Genomic DNA, 22,929 nt, shown 5'->3' with positions numbered 1-22,929 from the left:
TAGAAATTATTCTCAATTTTCAAGACAAAAACCAGTGATCACCCTTAGGCTATCTCTGGTCTTCCTGCGTAACACAACCATAGCACCTGAACATCCCCACATAATTCACTGAAATTTAACTTAACTAATCATAACTGTCTACATTCCCTAAGGGCTCTACGAGGCTAAACAAGGAACGGGTCTTACTCACTGTTACATATCCAGTATGTCATACTGTGTCTGACAAGTAGTGGAAAACAACTGTTGAATGAAGCATGAACAGAATGACTTTCAGGATAAATCACTACAGAACTTGGGGCTTTGGACTTCTCAGCCCTATGGTTGGTTTCAGACCTTATGGGGTTTCAGCTTGAAGTTTCCCAATCCTGATTGGGAACTGAGAACCACAGTCTTTCCTTGGTAGAGAAGTGATCAGGAACAGTGGCCTGTTCAGTCCCCTGCTTATAGCTACACTGTAGCCAGAAGAGCTTTTCTAGAAATGTATCTACGGATAAGAGGACACAAGGAAGTAGACAATGCAACAGTAATTCTAAGACTGAAATATACTTACAGGGTGTATGGCTGGAGAAAAACACAAACAAGAGGTCTGGTCTGAGTTTCCACAGCCCTCTCTGAGTGCCAGGGACAAAGATGCTATCCTCCTTCAGGGCGGCTGCCAAGTGGAGCTGGTAGTGAAGGTATCTATTGAGGAGCAAGATGTTATCAGAATGAACAACCAGTCTCTGTGGTGAGGGGAAAGACTCTGGCTGGTTGATTACTAAAGAGTTGCCGTGGATAGATGGGACTAGCAGTGATTTGGAATTATGACAATGATCTAGACTAGTGATTCTCAAAGTGTGGCCCCTGAACCAGCAGCACCAGCATCATCTGGAATTCATCAGAAATGTAACTTCTTAGGTCCCACTCCAGACCTGCTGAGGCGGAAACTCTAGGGGTGGGCCCAGAAATCTGGATTTTCACAAACGTAGGTAATTCTGCCACACACCAGGCATGAGAACCACTGTCTAGACAAGTGCTGTTAAAAGTGTAGCTCACAGACTGACATTATCAGTATTACTTGAGAGCTTATTAGGAATGCAAGTTCTGGGGCCCCCACGACTAGCTAAGTCAGATTCTCGGGGATGTGCCTTTACCTTTGGAAACTCCTTCTGGCTATGACCTCGGCATGGCTATCATTGAGGATGTCTCCTGCGGCAAAGACAGGACACTAGTGAAGACATACAAAACCTGGAGAGGCCCTGTTTCCTAGAAGTAAAACATGGTGGACTCCCCCAGCAGCCAGGATGGGCATGTAGCTCCCAGAGGACTGTTAGGAAGTACTACAATCAATGATGACAATGCAGGGTTTCTTCAAATCAGCACTACTAACATTTTGGCTTTAAAAAGTTCTTTGTTGTGAGGCTCTGTCCTGTGGAAGGTAGAATGTTTAGTAGCATTCCTGGCCTCTACCACCAGAGGCAGGTAGCATAGTGTCCCCTTCCCCTGAGCTATGACAACTTAAAATGTCTCCCATCACTGCTGAATGTTTCCTGGGGAACAAAATCTCCCCATAGCTGAGAACTACTCATTTATAGGAACATATCTGGAGAACAGGGGTCCAAGTCTTTTGTACCCTGATATCACCTTGAGCTCGTGGTGATATGATTCCATCAAATTCAACCCATAGAGGTCCTGGAATGCAGGAGGCAAAGCTAAGAAAACGGGGAAAGCAAATCTGAGAAAGAATCTAACTAGAAGCAGAAGGTGAAGATACCAGATCTCTAGGGGATTTCCGTATTCTTTTCGGTGCCCAAATCTCCATCTAATTAAAGATTGCTTTCTGGGGGATGTCAGACATAATGAGGAACAGCCACGTCCAGGGAACTTTTGGTTTGAGCATGAAAATACTGGCCAACTTTCAAACTATGCAGAAGGCATGTTCCTGGCAGCCTCTGCTTCCACAGTTTATTCTGATTCTTAAAATGAGTTCTGTCCTTCCAACTAGACTGTGACAGTCAGTGGGAATGGAAATGTCAGCCACTTCAGTGATGTGGCCCCTTTACTGGGGACAGGAGAGGACAAAATGCAGGGTGGTTTCCAAAGCTCCCTCAACAGGTATTGTTTAGACCCCACCCGGGCTTACCGCTCTTCCTCATTTTGGACTGGCCTATGCATTTCGTTCCTGTTCCCATTGAGACAACTTCCTTTGTCACTGAGAGGAAAAGAAATGAATCATTAAGCGAGCTCTCCTAATGTGAATGGTCCCCCGCCCTCAGGTTTCATGTGTGCACACCCCTCCAGAGCATTTCTATAGGATGACCCATCCAGGCCTGTGGTTCCCCCAGTGCCACCTCCCACCAGTACTGCACCACCTGGTGGAGAGCAGGGGAACATGCCACTGCTGCAATGGACACCAGCCAGGACTGTTGCCTGCACAGCCACGGATAATCCTATCATCTCTGATGTGGACAGGGAGTGTTCAGAGGTGAAGAGGCCTCACCTTGTGTTGGTCTGTTACTGCCACCACAGGCCTGGTCAGCTACGAGTTGTACCTTCACCACTGCGGCCAGTAACGTCCACTCACGGTTGGGCTCGGGCTTCCCCTTCTTGGGCAGCCTGGTCCCATAGTGTTCGTAACACAGCCGTGCAATCTCATCTGCGGTCCACATGGTCTGAGTCAGTGCTGGGCCTAATCAAAACCCACAACTATCAGAAGTACAGAAAGGAGAACCAGAGCAAGATGCTACAACTTGCCTAGGTGCTTTGACAGACTTTCAGGGTAACCCAACCGCATATACTGAAGTTTCTCCATCTCGAACTCTATGGGTCATTTTCTTCTATTACTTCCCTGTTCACCCCCGCACCTTTTTAAGTAGGCTCCACACTGCATGTGGAGGCCCTGAACTCCCGGCCCTGAGATCAAGACCTGAACCGAGACCAAGAGTCAGATTCTTAACCCACTGAGCCACTCAGGTGCCCCTTCCCTTTTCATTTTTGATTTTTTTTAAGATTTTATTTATTTATTCATGAAAGACAGACATAGGTGAGGGAGAAGCAGGCTGCCTGCAGGGAGCTTGATGTGGAACTCGATCCCAGGACTTGGGATCATGACCTGAAGCGAAGGTGGACTCAACCACTTAGCCACCTAGGCGTCCCATACCTCATCAAACACTATAGGAGAAATTAAAGAGTTGTTTTCTTGACAGGGGCCTCTGAAGATTTCTTAGAGGGAGACAGAGTCAATCTGGGAGGTGAGAAGGAAGTCAGAAAAAACAACTCTTTAATTATGGGATTAATAATTAATATTGGGATTAATATTCCAAAAAGGAACATTTTATGTTCCTGATTGTCTTGAGGTCCTTGGTGAGCAGGGGGGGGGAGGGGGTTGTAACGGCAATGTAAAGCCATGAACTAAAAAACCATTAAGCAGGTCAGACCTGAGAGGATGCTTGCTAGAAACTCTTCTACTCTTGACTCTATGCTCCCTCAATGATTTCATCTGGACTCAAATGTATGAGAAGCTTCTTAACAGAAAATGAGATCCTATGGTGACAGATACAGCTAAGAATTAAAACAAAACAAAAAGGCATTACTGAGTCCCAACGCATGTAGCTTCTGAAAACTATTTTTACAATGAGCCTTCAGCACCGGGTTAAATGAATTAAACCAGGAGGCCATTAGACTGATGTGGCTCTAATGCTGTGGTGGCCTCTGTAAGCAAACCATGATCTAGGTCTGTACGGGTCTCTACATTAGAAAGGACAACACTAAGCATAACCAAGCACAAAGCACCACCTAGGCTTTAAACTATTGCCAATCAAGTAGTTCCCTTTCTTGTGGCACTTTATATAAAGTCTCTCCCCTAGCTCTGATCTGCAGAGTGTTCCTATTCACTTTTGGTTTGGTGCTGCCTAACTGGAATTGATTTTTGCCCCACCCCCCAACCTTCAAAATTTTAATGTGCCTCAGTTTATCTTTTAAGAATTCCAATGTGGAAGCCTGTTGCTGCAATACACGGTAATGGTAAAATGAGACCACAGTGACTGAAAACCAGAATCTGGCAGCACATGACATAAATTGTGACTTTAAAGTCAGAGAGCCAGCGGGTCACCTTATCTTTTGGGCCAAAGAAAGGCATATGGGAGATCCCGGAGTCCGGTCTCTGGAAGGGATTTTCCCCCTCACTCTGGGGTTGGGGGGACACGGGCATCACAAGGCACCCACGTGAAATTAAACCAGAGGCACATACCGCGAACCATAGCAGCCAGGCCGGAAGTCACACAGACGCCCCAAGACGATGCGGCCTGAACGGTTCCATCACCTCATTCACGTAGGTGTCTGGGGGAGCGTGCACAGCGGCTGAAATGAATCAATGCTTTGCAAATCCAAATCCAACTCTCTCTGAGATCTTGAGTAACTTCCTATGAAACAGCTTAAACGGGTATTTGCCCACAAGACCGCCTGTTTCAACGCTCGCCTGAAGCATGAAAACGCACTTTCTTTTCAAGGGAAAGTTACGGCAGGTCGGCTGCCAGGGGAGACCAGGCCTTCGCCTTATCCCCCGCTCCCTCATATCCTGGGTCGCAGCCCCTTCTCGCCCCCACCGGAGCCGGGGTGGGGCCCACTCGGCCAGTCCCCGACAGGCTCCGGGTCCATGACGCGACGGCCACTGGCACTTCCGGGAAACGCGCGCGCGCCGCGGGAGGCACGGTCCTCACCACCGCTTCACACACAAAATGGGCTCAGGAAGTCAGGAACGAGGGCAACTCACCCGCACCCAAGGGCACCCCCTGCACAACTGGGCGCCTCCGACCCCACCACACCACCGCGACCCCCCGCCTCCGAGGTGCGCGCCCCTCGTGGGAGCGCAGGAACGTAGCGGACGTTGCGTCACGAAGAGGCTGCTCTCTCAGGCCCCGCCCCCAAGGGCGCGCAGTGCACCCTGGCCCTTGTAGTCCTTCTGGGTGGGAGCCGGGGGCGTGGAGCAGTTCAGGAGTCCCGCGTGTTGGAGCGCAGGGACCGGCGAAATGGCCCAAAGGAAGCCGGTAAAATGGTTCAAATAGTAGAACGATGTATCTTGGAACGCTAGGCTGAATTTCTGTCTAAAACATTGCTGTCCCACACATATAATTTGAGCCAGATAATGTAAAATTTTCTAGTAGCTACATTTTAAAAAGAGATATTAATTCATAATTAACTGTATTCATATATTTAGCCCAGTATGTCCAAAGTAGTATCATTTCAGCGTGTAATCAATATCTTAAAAAATAGATATTTACATTGTTTTTTCATACTTGAGTTTTTCATACATACTTTTTCATACTTACGTTTAAGAAATCGAGTATTTTACACTTACATTTCATTTTTTTTTTTTTAGGATTTTATTTATTTATTCATGAGAGACACAGAAAGAGGGAGGCAGAGACACAGGCAGAGGGAGCAGCAGGCTCCACGCAGGGAGCCCGATGTGGGACTCGATCCCAGATCCTGGGATCACACCCTGATGCCTTCCTTACATTTCAATACAGACCAGCCACATTTCAAATGCTCAATAGCCACACGTGGCTAGTGGCAGCTGTATTGGATGGCACCAGTCTAAAACCTTCAGGTTGCCAGGAATAGGTAGTATAGCTTGTCTGGATAATTCAGGAGCCTGTACCATCTAGCAATTATACCTCAGTTCTGAAAGATGGGAGAATTCACTTTTCTTCCTGGTACTCCTTAGGGGAGACAAGAGTGCAACTTACTTGACCCCATCCTTCTCTCTGGTTCAGAGTAAAAGGGCCACAGGCCTCCTCCAAGGCTAAGCACCCTAGCTCCTCATGCCTCTCTCTCCAACATTTTAAATCTGCACCTGCCTCCCTCTTCTGCCTTTTTTTTTTTTTTAAGATTTTATTTATTTATTCATGAGAGACAGAGAGAGAGAGAGAGGCAGAGACACAGGCAGAGGGAGAAGCAGGCTCCATACAGGGAGCCCCATGTGGGACTCAATCCCAGAACTCCGGGATCACTCCCTGAGCCAAAGCCAGTCACTCAACTACTAAGCCATCTGGATGTCCTCCTCTTCTGCCTTTAAAAAAGCCCTGATCATCACTCTCAGGGATCAGTACCAGCATCAGTCTAGTTGTATAAACTGAAAAGTAAGTCACTGTTCTTGTCATTTTCTTTCCAGTAACCCTGACAATATTTTATACTGCTGAGTCCTGTTGATCTTACTTCCTGTGTCTTGAATCCATCCACTTCTGTCCATTTCCATGACAATAGCCCATTCTGTCTCACTCTTTGATTGTTATGCTAATCTCTAGATTTGTACCTTTCCTTGCCCAACTCCAATTCTTTTTCACAGAGCAGCCGGATTGAGGTTTTCAAAACACAAATGTGATGTCACTGCCCTACTTAAAGACTAGTGTTTCAGCACTATCAAAATACAAAATCCAATAGTAGGGCTCAGAGAATATACAAAATCCCATAATAGGGTTCCTACCCCTGTATGGCCAGCCTCCTTCTGCTTCATCTGGTAGCATGTATTTTCATGGGCTTTTGTACTCCATCTAGTGTCATTTGCCTTTCCTGTGCTTTCCCTATCTCTGGGCCTTTGTGCTTGCTACTACACCATGGAAAACCCTCTCCTTCTTTGACTACTTAATGCTCTACCTTCCTTCAAATCTCAGATTCTAATGTCCTTTGGTAAACCTTAACTAGGTCTGTTAGTTTCTCAATACCCCATGGAACTCTCCTTCAAAGCATTTATTAGAACTTCCATTTTACAGTTAAAAAAAATGACTTATTGTATGTCTGTTTTCCTTAGAAGTCTGAAAGCTTGAGGATGCTTGGGACTGTGCCTGTTTACCCCTGTATAGCAGTTAGCAAATTGTGAGCCTTCAACTGTTTCAAGAGGCAGTGAAGACTTATAAGCCTGTTCCTTCTAAGCATTCTTCCTGCCAAATCCCACAAGTTATCTATTGCTTCAGTTAATCTGTCTCCAGACTCGAGGCCAGACAGCTAGCTTCTGCCCCCAGATTACTACTAAACAGTTTTTTTTTTTTTTAAGATGTACTTATTTGAGGGAGAGAGCGAGTGAGTGAGCAAGCTCAAATGGGAGGAGCAGAAGGAGGGAGAATCTCCAGCAGACTCCCAGGTAAGTGCGGAGCCCAACTTGGGGCTTCATCCCACAACCCTGAGCCAAAACCAAGAGTCAAGACGCTCAACTGACTGCACCACCCAGGTACCCCTAAACAGCTCCTTAAAGGTACTTGTGACCTTATTGATTCTTGTTGCCTTTTACAGTGGTGGTGCTGCCTGAAGTCCAGTACCGTATCTCGAACCTGTACCCTTTCCTTTGGGGAAGTGGTTTTCATTTTAACACCATCTTGCCAAAGGATGTAGCATCTGGAAGGGTTTCTTCTGAAATACTTCCTGGTTATCTCCCACCGCTGCCAAGTGCTCTTGGAACCTGTGCTGAAACACCAGCGAGGGGTGGAGATGCTCAACACTCTCTGAAGTTAATTCCCAGTGAGGAGATTCTGCGCGCCCACATCATTGTAACGGCTACAGAAATGACAACTTGCTGGGACACTTGCAGGTTTTGCTGAGATGCAAAAGACAAGTCCTTCCTGGTAGGACTCCTCCCTGGTTTCCCCCAGCTGCTTCATGTGTTCACTGCTGTCCCCAATCCATTAGCACAATGCCTGGTACAGGGCAGACATTAATATGAATTTGTTGAATGAATAAAGTGGTATAATCCTAAACATTCATTAGACCAGCTGTCTGAGTAAAAGCTGACATTCCACAGTAAACACAGTCATAAGACGAGAGTAGAGACAAATGGTTTATTTGGGAACAAGAAGTAAAAAGGAATTTTTAATTCCTCTTCTCTATTCTCGTAGCTGAACTGAACTGTGATCGTCAAATGGACAGCAACACACGAGAACTCCCCTGCAGTCCTTGAACTTGTGCAAGATGCAGAGAGGCCTGAGTTACAGGACTTGCAGTGATCCTTTTCTAGACAGAAGTGCCAGCTGTTGTGCTCTGTAATGTTTCAGGGGTAGCTCCACTGTCTTTCTTGTCTTCGGGTTTCATGGCAGGAAATAGAAGTACTTCCTGCAGGAGAGAAAACACACTTTGAGGTGAGAAGCACGCTCTTCTTCATAGCTATTCACTCATTCTTTTTGCTTTTGGTTATTGTTGCCACTCAAATCCAGAGATCTAGGTTTCTATTTCAACTCAGTCCCTTCCAATTATAGAGGATGGAAAAGATGAGTGAGAACAGAGATTCTCTTAGTGTAGGATTTCCCTATCTATAACAATGGGAGTAACAACAGTTTCTACATTTCATAGGACTGACCTAAGTAAGGAAATAACACAGAAATAACACATGGAGAGGACGTAGCGTGTTCCTCGGATCATCAAAAGATGCAAAAAATGAGTATTCTTTCTGCCTCAGGTAGAAAACCCCCAAATCCCATCAGATCAGATGCCCTGACTGTCCTGTGGAGTCGTGTGTTGCTCTCTGCCTGGTCCTCCTTTCATCCCAGAGCCCCTTCTTCCTTCTCCCAGCCTGCCATCTCCTTCCTCCAAGAATGGAGCTCTCCAGGGCAGTGTGTGCCAGAGGGCCACCACATACCTTGATGTTATTGGAGTCTGTGAGAAACATGGTGACACGGTCAATGCCCATGCCCCAGCCAGCGGTGGGGGGTAGCCCGTATTCCAGAGCAGTGCAGAAGTTCTCATCTATGAACATGGCTTCATCGTCGCCAGCAGCTTTGGCCTAAAGAGAACCAAACGGTGACACTAGTCCAGGCTGTGCTGTCTCTCAGTGTCTGAGTGAGCATGTCAGCACGTTCATAGGGATGACCATTCTGGGGATGCTATGGACACCCAGTACTTCTTGGGAACTGGTTTCCCAGTAACTTCAGGATGGAGCTATTTCTTTCAAATTCAAGGTCAGGGCTGGTGAGCCCCACTTGGGAACACATGCGAATTTCTGTGAAATGAAAATACCTCCAGTGCCCCAGGCTCTATAAGTCCAGTGAGACAGATTTTTTGGAGACTGAGGATTCCCAAGAGTCTTTTCCTCATTTCCTGAAACTACACATCCGTGGCAGTGCTGGTGCAGGCAGCTTTGTCTTCACTAATCTCCCTGCCTCTCATCCCCAAGCCACCTTAATAAATGTACCATTTAAGAAAAATGATGTTCTCGTTATGCAGATGTACTTTTAATGCAAGCATCACACTCCCCACACAGAAAAAAATCATGCCTAACTCCTCCATGTGGAAATTCTAGGGCCCAAACCAGCCAAGTTTTCCATCTGGAAAGGTGACTTCCTCCAGTGAAGCTCATGGCTTTAACCTTCATCTCTGCTGAAGTCACCAAGAGATGCAGACAATGACAGAGACCTGGGTTCAGGCTACACTGTCTAAGGAGTAGGTACATGAGGCAACACAATGCCTTTGCTTCCCACCCTACACTTCCTTACCTTAGCCTGTTCTTCAAATAGCTGCCGCTGCCGCACAGGGTCGTTGAGCTCGGTATAGGCGTTGCAGATTTCCTTCTTCATGACAAACAGCTCAAAGCGCTCAGTCAGACCCTCTTTAGAGCGGTGCCTGGGGACAGGAGCCCAAAGGGGAGGGCTGAATATACAGGTTCACCATAACATCTGTTACAAATGCAAGAGTTCCTGAATTCTAGCTGACTCATATGTGTTGTACATTGAGACCTGAGGCCCGTGATGCATTCTGGCACCAAATCATTTGGTACGGTAGTGAGGAGGGTGAGAGCCACAAAAGCTTTGATCATCTTCACAGCACACCTGTGTGGGAAACGGTTGTACTGAACCATACCTCCTATACTCATGCTCTTCTGTGCCCCGTCACACTGACTCCGGGCTGCCCATATGACTTGCTTTGGCCAACTGGACCTCAGCAGAGGCTTGATATATGTTTGCACATTGGGGTTTGTTCTTTTGGACTCCTTCCTCTTGGAACCTAGCTACTATGTAAGGAAGCCCAGGCTACACTGCCAGAGAGAGGCTACATGAGGAAGCTGTGGAGCACGAGAACCCCTGTGGAGAAGAAACAAGGTGCCTGAGTTCCTAGTTACAGCCACTCGAATTACCTTAGCTACCTAGCTACCACTCTGTAGAGCAGAAAGACTACCCGATGAACCCACAAATTTGAGAATTGTTTCATACCACTAAATTATAAAGTTCTTACACAGCAATAGGTAACTGAAATATCATGTTTTATCTTACCATTTAGCCAAAGGGCTCATTATCTGCGGGTGATCACAGATGAATGTAGGATTGATGCATGTCGTTTCCAGGAACTCCCCGACAAGCTTAAGGAGAAAGCAGAGCTGGAGATCCTTTCTGAATGGCATTTTGATTGTCCCAGTCTTGGAGGAGGACTCCACTCCTACCTACTACCTGATGCTATAGGGGTTTATTCTAAGCTTCTCCATGGCTGGTAAGCTTTAACTGAGATTACCTAACTACTTGGCACAGAGCTTAGTAGAATAGGAATTTAAAACTTGTTAATTCTCTTATTTCTCTCATTAGGGCTTTCCTGAGAGGCTGCAGAAGTTGGTGCTCCACAGTGGAGTTCACCTTCATACGGAACAGGGGTCTGATTACCACCAGAGAGGGCATGTACTTAAAGAGCATGGTCTGGGGACACCTGGGTGGCTTAGCGGTTGAGCGTCTGCCTTTGGCTCAGGGCGTGATCCTGGGATCTAGGATGGAGTCCCGCATCGGGCTCCCTGTGAGGAGCGTGCTTCTCCCTCTGTGTCTCTCATAAATAAATAATCTTTTTTTAAATTTTTTTTTTTAATTTTTATTTATTTATGATAGTCACACAGAGAGAGAGAGAGAGAGAGAGGCAGAGACACAGGCAGAGGGAGAAGCAGGCTCCATGCACCGGGAGCCTGACGTGGGATTCGATCCCGGGTCTCCAGGATCGCGCCCTGGGCCAAAGGCAGGCGCCAAACCGCTGCGCCACCCAGGGATCCCAATAAATAAATCTTTAAGAAAAAAAAAAAAAAAAAAAGGGCACAGTCTGTCACCTTATCAAGAAGCCTGGCCGTGGTCCGAGGTGGAGGGCATTCAACAGCTCTTGCTAGACAGATGTCATCAAGAATTTTGCGAGTTTCTGTAATACAAATGTACAAGTTAGAACAGAAGACATCATACTATCGCAGCAAGAAAGTATAATTCAAAAAGAATACTGTGGGAAATTCTAGCCCTGACCTCAGCCAATTCAGGGTAGAAAAGGATGAAGGGCTGTTCCATGGAGGAATGCATCACTTTACCTTCAGTTTCAAAGAGCTTAGTTTCTGGCAGCTTCACCCCCAAGGCCTTCTCAAGCTCTTCTACCATGCTGATTCTCCGGAAGGGTGGGGTGAAGTCAATCTCATAGGCTTCACCCTCTGGGCCATCTGGATGGTATGTGACCTTGTAACTGCCCATAATGTGCTTCACCATCCCTGGGGAAGAAACCTGTCATTTAAAGAGGACCCAAAAGCAGCACACCAGTCCTTCAGGCATATGTGAAAGACAAAGGAAAACAGAAGATATTACCTGAAATCATCTTCTCTGTGATTTCCATGAGATCATGATAGTCTGCGTAGGCCATGTAGAACTCACAGGTGGTGAACTCAGGATTGTGAGTCAAATCAATTCCTTCATTCCGGAACTGGCGTCCAATTTCATAAACCCGGTCAATGCCACCAACCACCAGTATCTAATAACACACAGCCAAGGTCATGACAGCTAATTTTAATGGCTTTGGAAAGTTTGTCTACAAAAGCTAATTTAGTTTTCATAGCTCAGGCATGTTTTCAGATCTCCAACCAACTGCTGAATACCCTACTCCCTTTAGACCTTTGTAGTGGATAGTCCTCATTCATTCTGGTTGCCCAGGACCTCTGAATACTCGTTTATTGGGATAGCACTTCATCTTGTGAGTATGAGCCTCCCCAAGAAAAAAGCCTCTTTTGCGGTTAGGATACAGGCATGTAACCCAAGCTCCCCACTAGTCAGACATGCCCACGCAACTTTTGAAAGCCGTGATAGAAGGCGTAACTATTGCAGAATTCCTTCTGGTGAAGGGAGCCAGAGACATCTAGCTTTTAAGAAGTTAACTGCAAAGATCCTAATGGCAATGACCTGTGCCTAGAGCCAGGGTTACGAGGCTGTTTTAGCTGTCCCTAGTGGAAAAGATCCGAGTTTTCCATGGGAACAACCCAGATAGGCATGAAAATCATTCCTAATTTCATGGTCTCCAACCATGATTCTCTGATCCTCCTGGGAATTGTTAAGCTTCCTTATATATTTGAATACATCATTCTTGTGCTTAAACTAATTATAACAGGTTCTGTTGTCTGCAATTAAGAACCATGAATGACATTCTTCAGTATTTACTCTGGTCACTTACAGATGTTTATTGCTAACTTCTAGACAGAGATCAACCTTTTCTATAAAAGACTAAAATCAGATCTAATCCAAGGAGGACTCTAAACATACAATGTAAGAGCCACAGGAGGACTCACGGGCCTGACAGATTAGAATACTCTCCTGGCTGTTCTTCCCTTTCTGTTCCTCTTATTTCTAACTGCAGCTCTTTAGGCAGTGCATTTTCAGACTTCTGCTTCTGTAAGGAACAGGGTATCCACTTACTGATTACCTTATGGTAGAGTTCTGGAGCAATCCTCATGTATAAATTCATGTCCAGCTCATTGTGGTAGGTGATGAAAGGCTTGGCCACAGCTCCCCCGGGGATGATGTTCATCATGGGAGTTTCAATCTAAATGACAGGGAGAAACATTTAGTCTTCAGATAAGAGGTTGTAAAACCAGAGGCCTTGGGGCTGGCTCAGGTTTTGTATGGATAAATGGTCTAAGCCTGTTATAGCACCAAATGAAAGTTAAGTCTAACTGACATGTTCAGGTGCTTGACAGAAAAGTATAGACGGCCTGATTTTCCAGAAGCATCTCAATTTCTATTAATACCAAACACTATTAACATAGTACCAATAAACTTTCACATTATAAATTAAAATTTCAATAAATACTTTAAATTGAACTTATATTTTTTGACTTAGTTATTATAGACATGCAAAAGGCTTCAGAATACAGTAAGAGGAAAGAAAAAAAAGGCCCATCAGAATACACATAATGGGAATTTATGTTGAAAGCAAAAAACCCTTCCAAAACATTTACACATGTACCTCATCTGCAACATGCTTAGGTATGTATATACGTTTTCATACAAAATAGTGTGAAAGAAATACATATCAAACTTAAGTTCGGGGAATGAAGTTGGAAAATATGAAAGGAGACTTTCAGTTTCTTTGAATTTGTTTTACAATAGCATGCATTTACCTTTCTTATACAATTATTTTTTTTTTAGTGCTACAAAAAAGCAAAATGAAAAAAAAAAAAAAAAGGCAAAATGAGTTGCTCACACACACCGAATGGAGCACCATTAGTGTGCAGACAGCCCTACATTTTGTCCATTATCTCAGAATTCAGGTCTTGCCTTCTTAATCAGGGCACTGAAAAAATAAGATGGAACAAAAGCACTGTCCAGAAAGGGACTTTTTGTTGGGCATGAATGATAAGGACACAGGGCATGGGAAAGGGAAAAGAAGTAGTGAGAGGTAGGCATAACAGGGCTACTAGCTCATCATGTTAGGTAGGGACTCTCTCTCACCTCTAGGAATCCCAACTCATCCAAGAAACTCCTTATGTATGTGATGATCTTAGAGCGGATAATAAATTTCTGCCTCACAAAGTCATTCAGGATCAAGTCCAAGTATCTCTGACGATACCGTGTTTCCTAAACCAAAAGCAATAGACAGAAATTACTGGTAAGTCTGATTCAATACCATGATAACAGCAAGGATGCCACAGGAACTTACCTTGTCTTTGAGGCCAAAGTGGAGATGAGGTAACATATGCAAGCAAGGAGACAGCAGTGTGATCTCGTAGGGAATGATGCTCAGCTCACCCTTCTTGGTTTTCCCAGGATTTCCCTTAACTCCAATTATGTCTCCCCGACGTAGTTTATTATTGATGTGAATAAATTCTTCTTCTGATTTATAATTCCTTAGTGAAAATAAAATGTATTTCAGTATATAATATTCCAAATTAAAACTGACCAGTTTTTTTTTTTTAAATCTGATCGATTGATTCATTTATTTATAGAGAGGGAAGGGAAGGGGGAGAGAGAGTTTTAAGTAGGCTCATGCTGAGCCCCACATGGGGTTCAATCTCATAACCCTGAGATAGGACCTGAGCTGAAATCAAGAGATGGATGCTTAACTGACTGAAACCCAGGCACCTCCCACTGGTTTAGTTTTTAAAACTGACCTCTGGAATCCTTACCAAACTGCTGATGCCTATTTAGTTTGTGCCTGGGAAGAATCTCAGATTCTTCTGTCAACTTCTGAAGGGTTATATTCACCTGTAATGGCTGCACAACCTGAGAGCTGTTATTTTCTAGGTGACCAGATGGCTGTTTTATTCTTTTCAGCTATACTCAACATAGCCTACATTTAACTTTAAATACCAACAGGAAAGGGAGACCACATGGGCCTTTGTCCCCAGTCATGTTGCTCTGGGCCAATCTGGAAAGGCCTGCAACAAGGCACTTCTACATACCTGGAATTGGCCATGACTTGCAACTTGACCCCTTCTCCTCGAAGGTCATAGAAGATGAGCTTTCCCCCAGAAGCTCTTTTGGCATGTATCCTACCTAGAAAAAGAACAAAAATACTGACCAATAGAACCAGAAGCCATTTCATGGTATCAGTGTTAGAATAAGTTCCTTCTGCATTGTTTATGTCTGGGTAGAATGTCCTATGAACACAGGCCAGAACAATTTGATTTCACCCTGAGAGTTAAGCCCAATCTCTTTCTTCATGATCCTCATTAAATCTCTTAAAGATGTGCAGGAAGACCCGGCTTTAAATACCCTAGAAGATGGCTGTGTTGGTGGCAGCATAGTTTTTGGATCTACCTCCATCCTCACGTAAAAACAGAAAACAGAACTAGACGGACAAGGCCAAAAAGCTTGGACGAAATATACAAAAAATTACATGGGAAGATATTCCTAGGAATCCCAATACAAGCAATGGGGGCAAACCAGGAAGAACCCTCAATCCATCTCTTGATTTCAGCCTCCATATGGGAAAAAGCTTTAGGGAGCAATGGGGTGTCTGAGGGGTCTGAGAACTGAAAATTTCCAGAAGAGCCATAGGTAGTCACTGGAAAATATGGCAGCTAATTGGAGGATGGCAGCTGAACCCAGAAGGGGATCTGTCCACTGCCAGTATAGGGAGCTGCGGCTGCACGAGGTCTAATGGGCTGAAGCCCTTCAAGGCAGCCCCAGAAACATGCTAAATGTAACAGCCAGGGCTTCCTTGTAGGACAAGGCCCACAAAACTGAAAAAAAAAAAAATCAGGAAAACATAGATGAAGGGAAGAGAAGGTCCAATGAAAGTGAGGAAGAGAAAGAGAACCTGGAAATCTCAGAAAGCAAGGTGCTGTAATTCTGAACACTGCAGAAAACTAAAGAAGAGGAAGCTCAGCAAAGCTGGAAAAGCTAAGCTAAGCTTCCATTTAACATTCAGGAAAACTAATTTCACATAAAAATAAACAAAAGTATTGAGGCCAAATACTAGTTATTAAATAAAAAAGCACTTGGGACAGACAAGCTCAGAATAAACAAACAATTCTATTTCACAATGAGCTGAAAGATATTAAGAAAATGACAGAAAACAAAAACCCCCGCAAATAAGAACCACTAAAAAACTAAGAAATGATAGGAAACACATTAAAAAAAAAAAAAAAATCAGAAATAAAGTAAGTCATTTCAGAAAGACTTAAACTAGAAGAAAATAAGAGTAAATACAATAATGCCTTAAGAAAAACCAAGCTGGGAAGAATAAAATTTAAATATTAAAGTACAAAGAGAGAAAAAAGGGTTTGAGAAAAAGTGAAAAATACTGAAAAGAAGGAAAGATCCAACATACAGATATAAGAAGTCCTAAAAGAAAACCAAAACAAAAATAGAATTCTAAAAAATTTTATTTAAGAAAAACTTCCTGAAAGACTTGAAAATACCTATTAGAAGGACACACTGTGTACTGAGAATACGGAGTCAGAATGACTAACACCAAGACATATTTTGGTAAAAGTACTAGGCTTGAACCTTTGGGCATTTAGATATTGGCAGAGATATTTGGGTAGTTGGAGTTATGGGTAATTAAACTTTTCTCTCTCTCTCGTTTTTTTTTTTTTTTTTAAGATTTTATTATGTATTCATGAGGGAGAGACAGACAGACAGACACACACACACAGGCGGAGGGAGAAGCAGGCTCCATGTAGGTAGCCTGACATGGGACTCGATCCCGGGTCTCCAGGATCACACCCTGGGCTGAAGGCAGAACTAAATCACTGAGCCACTTGGGCTGCCCTCTCTCTGTTTTTTTGAATGTTCTAAATTTTATATAATTAATAGTTCCATTATTTTTGGGGGAAGAGGCAAATAAAGGATTTTTTTTTTTTTTGAAGATTTTATTTAGAGAGAGAGAACGCCCCTGAGTAAGGGAAGGAGTAGAGGGATAGAGACTCTCCAGCAGATTAAGTGCTGAGTGCAGAGCCTGACACAGGGCTTGATCCCAGGACCCTGAGATCATGACCTGAACCAAAAGTAAGAGTTGGATGCTTATCTGAGTCACCCAGGTGCCACAAGACATCCCAAAGACGTTTTTAGAGTATCCTCTATGCCCAAAGTGGGGCCTGAACCCACAACCCTGAGATCAAGAGTTGCATGCTCTATGGACTGAGCCAGGCACCCCAGACTTTTTTTTTTAATCAAGGAAAAGATCCCATGCAACTCCAAATAACTACAACTCCAAAATAACCACGCTCTAGAAATATAGTCTCAAGGCAAAACATTCCTAGGCCACAGGTGGAAATTTTTAGGAGCATGGGGCCATGGCTCCCACTGGTAAGGGAAGTCTTCAAAAAGGACTATGAACTAGCAGCATCAGGTCAGGAGCTCCCCCTCAGAGAAGGCCCCTTCCTCTGCCGCATCATCTTATCTAGAATGCAATCTCCTATCTTAGGGCTGCTCAACTTTCTGTGAATGGGTGTACTTGCACTGTCCCTCGTGAAGTAGCCTCAGACACAGACTACTTGAAAGCAAGACCACCACAGACCTTCCTTTGTGCTACTGGAGAGGCCTGTCTGCTGTGGGAGCTCAGCAAACTGCCAGGGAGTCCTCCTACCTGCCACTTTTAAGGTGATGTCAGTCAGGTGGTCCCCAGGCTGCAGGTGACTATACTCTTCGATGAAATGAGTGAGCGAGATGTCAACATGGAACTTGTGCGGGTATGGGTCTTCCCCATTGATTTTCAGTTGGTGGATTGCTTGGCTGCGTATCTTGAAGTATTGCTATTTAAAAAAAAAAAAAAAAAAAAAAAAAAGGCCTTTCAGAAGTTGACCCTGGTCAGACCAGCAGCCCATCTAGCCGAGTACTGTATTTTGCCCTAGAATGGCCCCAAAACGTTGAGGTTTCCTTAACTGGGCCCTCCACAACTTTGAAATCTCAGGATTTGGTATCGAGTGAGATTTGCGTGTAAACTATGCAGTGGCCAAATCCATAGGTGGAAATGAAGGCCGAATTCTGAAATGCAAGATTCAATGAAAAGGCAGAATTAGGAATTCTGCCTAAAACGTTAAGTTTAATTTATACAGGTGGCCTTGGTTACCATTTTTGAGGATGCATCTACATGGTGAGTTATCTTTTTTCCTACTTTCCTACCCCTGGCTACACATAAGACCTTTCCCCAAGACAGGCCTCTGGGGCTTGTAGGATATAAAAAAGAAATAGTCTAAGCACACTTTTTCTGATGCAACCACTCAACTCTGCTGTTGTAGCATGAAAGCATCCTTAAACATATGTAAGCAAATGGACGTGGCTGTGCTCCAACACAATTTTATTTTCAAAATCAGGGAGGACGGATAAGATGAAAGGCAAGGAAAGATGAATCTGGCCTATGGAATGCAGTTTGCCAATCTCTGGTCCAAAGTAAACCCTAGCTAGCCAATCTTTAGGGAGACAACTTCTCTGGATTTGCTAAGGGCCAGCTAGTTTCAAGGAAGATTTATCAGTCACTTAGAAGTCCAGGATTCTCTCCCAAATGCCTGTTAAGAAAATGTTAATGCCTTGTGTCTTTAACAAGATGGAGTAGCAGCACCCCCTTCAGCTCCCCCTCACCCATTTGCAGTGACCCAGGGCTCACTGCTTATTCCAGCTCCTCTGTATCTTCTTAGTCACTGGCCCCAAGGAATTGGCCTGTCTCATCAGACACTTTCCCATGTTCAGCCAGAGGGGTGGTCCAGGGGACTTACATTTGGGTCTAGACTCTCCTCCTCAGCACCCACATCATTATCAGTGGTGTGGTTGGTGGCAGCAGTAGTGGCCTGGCTTAGCTGTTTTTCACTGAGCTCCTTCTGCTTGGCTTCCTTCTCTGCAATTTTCTTCTCAGCTTTTAGGCGCCTCTTTAGCTCACTGTTGGGAAGATACAAACGTTCAATGTGAGAGTCCTCTACTATGTTCTGCCCCATAACCACTTATCAAAAATATGAACAGCCTCGGGGTGGGGGGGTGGGGATGCTCTTGCCTGGTTCCACCCCTGCTAGTCTCTTAGTCAACTTAGTATAGGTGACTGAGACAAAGGAAAAGTAAGCTTAAATTAAAGATGTGAAAGATCTTTCTCAGCCTCTGCTTTCCAGAGTGAGATCCCAAATAAAATCAAGATACCTTAGGGCAAAGAAAAACCAAATCAGGCAACATCTCCAGCTGTGTCTGCCACCCTTCTCTACATCTCTCCAAGGAATAGGTTAGTTTGGGTAGGGCAGGTAGGGGAGAGGTGGCTTTCCAGAGTTCAAGGAGACACATCACTGACAACCTCTCGCTCAGCACTGGTCAATGCATTGACAATGGCTCTCCGTATTGGTCTCTCTCTATGGGAGCTTGACTTTGACAACAAATTGGGTAGAATAGTGTATAAACCAGCACAGCACAGCAAAACATCTCTGGAGTCAGACTGCCTAGGACTAACCGACATATCTGCCTAGTAATTATATGACCTTGGACAAGTGACTTCTCATCTGTAAAATGGAAAGAACAGAAAACACTCTCCTCTCCGAATGTTGTGAGGACTGAGAAAATGTATGTAGAGATGACCCTCCCCTTAGCATTTAATAAACACACAAATGTGAGTTATTCTAAGTATCCTTCACTATTTTAAACACTTGATTCTCTATACCCAGGACAGAAATCTTTGATACATTTCTGGCCAAATCCTTCACTATCCACACACTGATCTGAAATCTTGCTATCTGAACCCAGAAACCAAACAGATTTGCATAGAGTACCTCAGTATTCAAATAGAATTGATCATTCTTTCAAACTACCAATGCTAATTTAATCAAATATTATATCATAATGAACCATGGCAAATGATACCAAGTCATCCTCACACATTATCTGCCTTTAGGGCACATTCTTAATTCTCAGTATGAATTTAGAGTAACTCAATTAAAAAAGTAAATTGGTGATTTGAAATAATCATTTTTAAGTAAGAAGACTGATCGCGAGGGCTTCAAAGTAGGTGTCTCTGGATGTAATCTGTCTTGTAACAGTTGTGAAAACAATCATTCCAGAACACGTTAGGCCTACTGTGCTGTGATTCAGTCTGTAAGCATCAGAGCCTACTTGGTTCTTCCTAGTATTAACATAAAAAAACAACTAGGTGTTGCTCTTTAAATCGGCTTAATCCTAAGGAAAATCCAAAAAGGTCCTAGAGATAGAACAAAGACTAGAAACCAAATTAACCTCAGGAGAAACCAAGTCCAGAAAGACAGGAAAGGGAAGATAATGTTTGTTCTCAGCACTGGTCTAATGAAGGATCCACAAGTCATCTTAAGGATCTAGAGTGAGAAACTGAATTTATTAAAGAGAAAATGAGAAACAACTACTGGTTTTGGTAGTAGGGCTCTGTTTCCTTAGCAACAAGTCCAAAGACTTAGCCAGAGGCTTAACAGGTAAGGACATAGTAAGGGAAGGATTCTTGCTCCCAGAGCAACAACGAACGTAAGGGCACCAACCTTCTTTTATCAGAAAGTGGCTTGTCCTTGTGAAGCGCTGTGAAAGGAGCAAGTTGACACAGTCGCAGCTCCCTCTGCCCCCACTGTGCCCAGGAGGTTTGGCGCAGGGCCCCCCTAACAAGCCTTATGGCAGCTTGCGTCAACATGGCAGAACACCTCGGAACTAATGATCACCACCACCTAACAGGAAACAGAGATGTGGTGTCAGATGGGACGAGACAGTATATATACACCAACCAGCACTCCGACTCTTATCGGTGAGGGGCGGGGGCAGGCTGCACAATCTTTCAGGGTTCTTTCAAGAACCTCTTAACTGACAACAACCCTGTAACGCTCACTGCGCTGCAACTCTGACAACGTTCTGTCCTCACTATAATAAGAAAGTGGACATCTGGGTCAAAACTCAAAAGCAAGATGATCAATGATTTATAGGTAGAGATGATCACAACAATCTAGAAAATAGGGAGATGGGCCCCGAGGCAGTGTTTCTGAAGCCCCTGACATATGGCTTCTATCTTGGAGATGAAATACCTGGCCACCAAGATGGCAATGGGAAGCATATGAAATGTCACTGTCAACTGCAAACTCTAGATGAAGGGAAACGCCAGCCACACAAGAGCACACCTGAGACAAAGATAAGCCTTGTTTGAGCTCTAGGAACAAGGAGGAAAGAACTTCAGGAATGGTCCTGGACTACATTAATTTGACCTTTCATTTGGGAATGAGTCATCTGGCAGGAAGCCCATCTGTTTTTAAACTTGGGAGAAAATAACTGGCATCCTATGGTGCCATCATTACAGATGCAGGAAGTCCCAAGAACAATTAAGATACAGAAGGAAACATTAATCATTCAAAAATTATTTTACTTCCTGGTCACTAGAGGAATATAGATTAAGAGCAGATTCTTTTAGACAATGTGAGGAAGGTGCAGGCTGTGCAAAGAGCATGAGCTGTTGAGTTCTGGACTTGGTTTTAGATCTCTGCTCCAGAGCTAAATCAGCAACAGATTCACTTTCACTATGCATGCTTCAGCAATGCATTTAGTCACCTAGAGCCTAAATGGACATTAATACTTTCCTTGCAAGGAAAGGATACCTATGTCTATGTCAATAAATAAAATCTTAAAAAAATAATATAAAATTCGATTACAGTTGACACCTGCACCTTACTTTGCAAGGTCCATTTAAATGCAGATTTTTTTTTGGGGGGGATAAATACAGTATAGAAGCGTAAATCCATTTTCTCTTGATTTTCTTAAACATTCTTTTCTTTAGCTTAATTTTAAGAATACAGTATGTCTGTAACATACAAACCACATGTTAATTGACTATTTATGCTATTGATAAGGCTTCCAGTCAACGGTTGGCTATTAGAAAAAACAATTTGGTTAAGTGTGTATTCCATCAGGGTTCAGCAAAAGAGCTGAGCCCCAATGTGCTAAGGCAGCCATTATTTGTAAAGAACGAACTTTTCTCCTATGTCTCTGGAATGGTACTAGTTATTAACCATCATTGGGAATGCTAAGAAAACAAAACATTGCCTGGATTCTGTGCTTCAATTGAAGAACCCTGATTGAGAGGGAATGTGTGTATATAGGTACACATGTACACACACACACAGACACACACACAGACACACTCAGGAATACAGGACATAGCCGTTTAAAGGGAAGCTAGGGATCCCTGGGTGGCTCAGCGGTTTAGCGCCTGCCTTTGGCCCAGAGCGCGATCCTGGAGTCCCGGGATGGAGTCCCATGTCAGGCTCCCGGCATGGAGCCTGCTTCTCCCTCCTCCTGTGTCTCTGCCTCTCTCTCTCTTTCTCTCTGTCTGTGTCTATCATAAATAAATAAGTAAATAAATAAACAAATAAATAAGTCTTAAAAAAAAGATAAAGCGAAGCTTTTTTTTTTTTTAAGATTATATTTGGGACGCCTGGGTGGCTCAGCGGTTAGGCGCCTGCCTTTGGCTCGGGGATCGAGTCCCTCATTCGGCTCCAGGAGGGGAGCCTGCTTCTCCCTCTGCCTGTTCAACCGCTGAGCCACCCAGGCGTTCCGGGAGGCTAATCTTGATATATTTCCCTTCACACTCCAAGGACCCTACCGCCAGACATCGGTCACTTACTTAATACTCAGAGATCCTTGCAATAACCCATAATGACAGGTGCACAACACAGTTTTAGAAAGGATCTATTTAATACATAAGATTCAGAATAGCCAAAGGTGAGGGTAAGGAAAATCTGAAGGTCTTTAGGAAAAGCGCAGGTATTTCGCATCTAACATTTCTCCAAATGGTAGCGAGGCGTGGCTCGATAATGAAAGAACTTTTTTTTTTTTTCCCTCAGAGAGAGAAGAAAAGGAGTAAATTTCGCTTTTCTCTAGTCAATTTTCATTCCTCCTAACTCCAGGAATAGACGACAGGACCCCGCCAGAGCCGGACCCCAGGGCAACCTGGGGGATGTAGTTTCGGGGTGTAGCGGCTACGTCCCGGCGTGGCCGTACCCACGAGAGCCGGTAGGAAGGCCTCAGGCATGGCCACCTCAGTAGGAGCCTCCAGGCGCTTCCTAGTCCGGACTGTCCGGCCGCAAAGACCTTCATGACTCGCGGCGACACTTACTTTTTGCTCAGTTTTGGCTCGCCGGCGTCCACTTTCACCTCAGCGCCCTGCACCGCAGCCATCTTTCCCGAGGGCCCGACCTGAAAGGGATGAGGGTCGCGCAGTAATTTCCAGGTCACGGCCGGAAGCCCCGCCTCTTCCGAGAGGAGGGGGCGGGCACTC

The 22,929-nt window shown here is 44.4% G+C and overlaps 2 protein-coding genes across 16 annotated transcripts in view; both read right to left on the bottom strand.

The window, feature by feature from the left end:
- ADAT1 (adenosine deaminase tRNA specific 1) overlaps positions 1-4,861 on the bottom strand; it is a 50,108-nt gene extending 45,247 nt beyond the window's left edge. For 11 of the 14 annotated variants that reach the window (XR_005990204.1, XR_005990206.1, XR_005990208.1 and 8 more), the window contains exons 1-5: positions 4,229-4,744; positions 2,480-2,668; positions 2,123-2,191; positions 1,134-1,188; positions 551-681 (exon numbers count right to left, since the gene is read on the bottom strand). Coding sequence is in view for 5 of the 14 variants with exons in the window: in XM_041770574.1 (XP_041626508.1) it covers positions 551-681; positions 1,134-1,188; positions 2,123-2,191; positions 2,480-2,668; positions 4,229-4,238 (454 nt within the window). In the remaining 9 variants the exon portion in view is untranslated. The other 3 variants (XM_041770571.1, XM_041770572.1, XM_041770576.1) reach the window with 3 other exon arrangements.
- A 2,933-nt stretch (positions 4,862-7,794) lies between these two features.
- On the bottom strand, positions 7,795-22,922 carry KARS1 (lysyl-tRNA synthetase 1). 2 transcript variants are annotated; one of them, XM_041771631.1, is made up of 15 exons: positions 22,768-22,900; positions 20,156-20,335; positions 18,395-18,554; positions 17,269-17,434; positions 14,636-14,729; positions 13,894-14,080; positions 13,686-13,811; positions 12,658-12,777; positions 11,553-11,715; positions 11,285-11,458; positions 11,039-11,124; positions 10,230-10,315; positions 9,456-9,582; positions 8,603-8,746; positions 7,795-8,079 (listed from the first exon to the last, which is right to left on the bottom strand). In XM_041771631.1, the coding sequence occupies exons 2-15, from the start codon at positions 20,299-20,301 to the stop codon at positions 7,981-7,983; spliced, it is 1,878 nt and encodes a 625-aa protein (XP_041627565.1). In that variant the 5' UTR covers positions 20,302-20,335; positions 22,768-22,900; the 3' UTR covers positions 7,795-7,980. The 2 variants fall into 2 exon arrangements, with proteins under 2 accessions (XP_041627565.1, XP_041627566.1); XM_041771632.1 differs by lacking the exon at positions 20,156-20,335 and having other exon boundaries at positions 22,768-22,922.
- Positions 22,923-22,929: the final 7 nt, after the last annotated feature.

The sequence above is a fragment of the Vulpes lagopus genome, chromosome 10, assembly GCF_018345385.1.
Source record: "Vulpes lagopus strain Blue_001 chromosome 10, ASM1834538v1, whole genome shotgun sequence".
NCBI classification, from domain to species: domain Eukaryota; kingdom Metazoa; phylum Chordata; class Mammalia; order Carnivora; family Canidae; genus Vulpes; species Vulpes lagopus.
The sequence above is the reverse complement of the archived record's forward strand: the minus strand, read 5'-3'. Positions and strand labels throughout refer to the sequence as shown.

Excerpts from the sequence above, each read along its gene's own strand:
- KARS1 (XM_041771631.1), bottom strand. The coding sequence starts at position 20,301 with ATGTTGACGCAAGCTGCCATAAGGCTTGTTAGGGGGGCCCTGCGCCAA. Across the intron at positions 10,316-11,038 it reads CGGCCAGGCTTCTTGATAAG|CTTGTCGGGGAGTTCCTGGA; the intron begins GTGACAGACTGT and ends TTTCTCCTTAAG. Across the intron at positions 8,080-8,602 it reads CAGACTCCAATAACATCAAG|GAAGTACTTCTATTTCCTGC; the intron begins GTATGTGGTGGC and ends TCTCTCCTGCAG.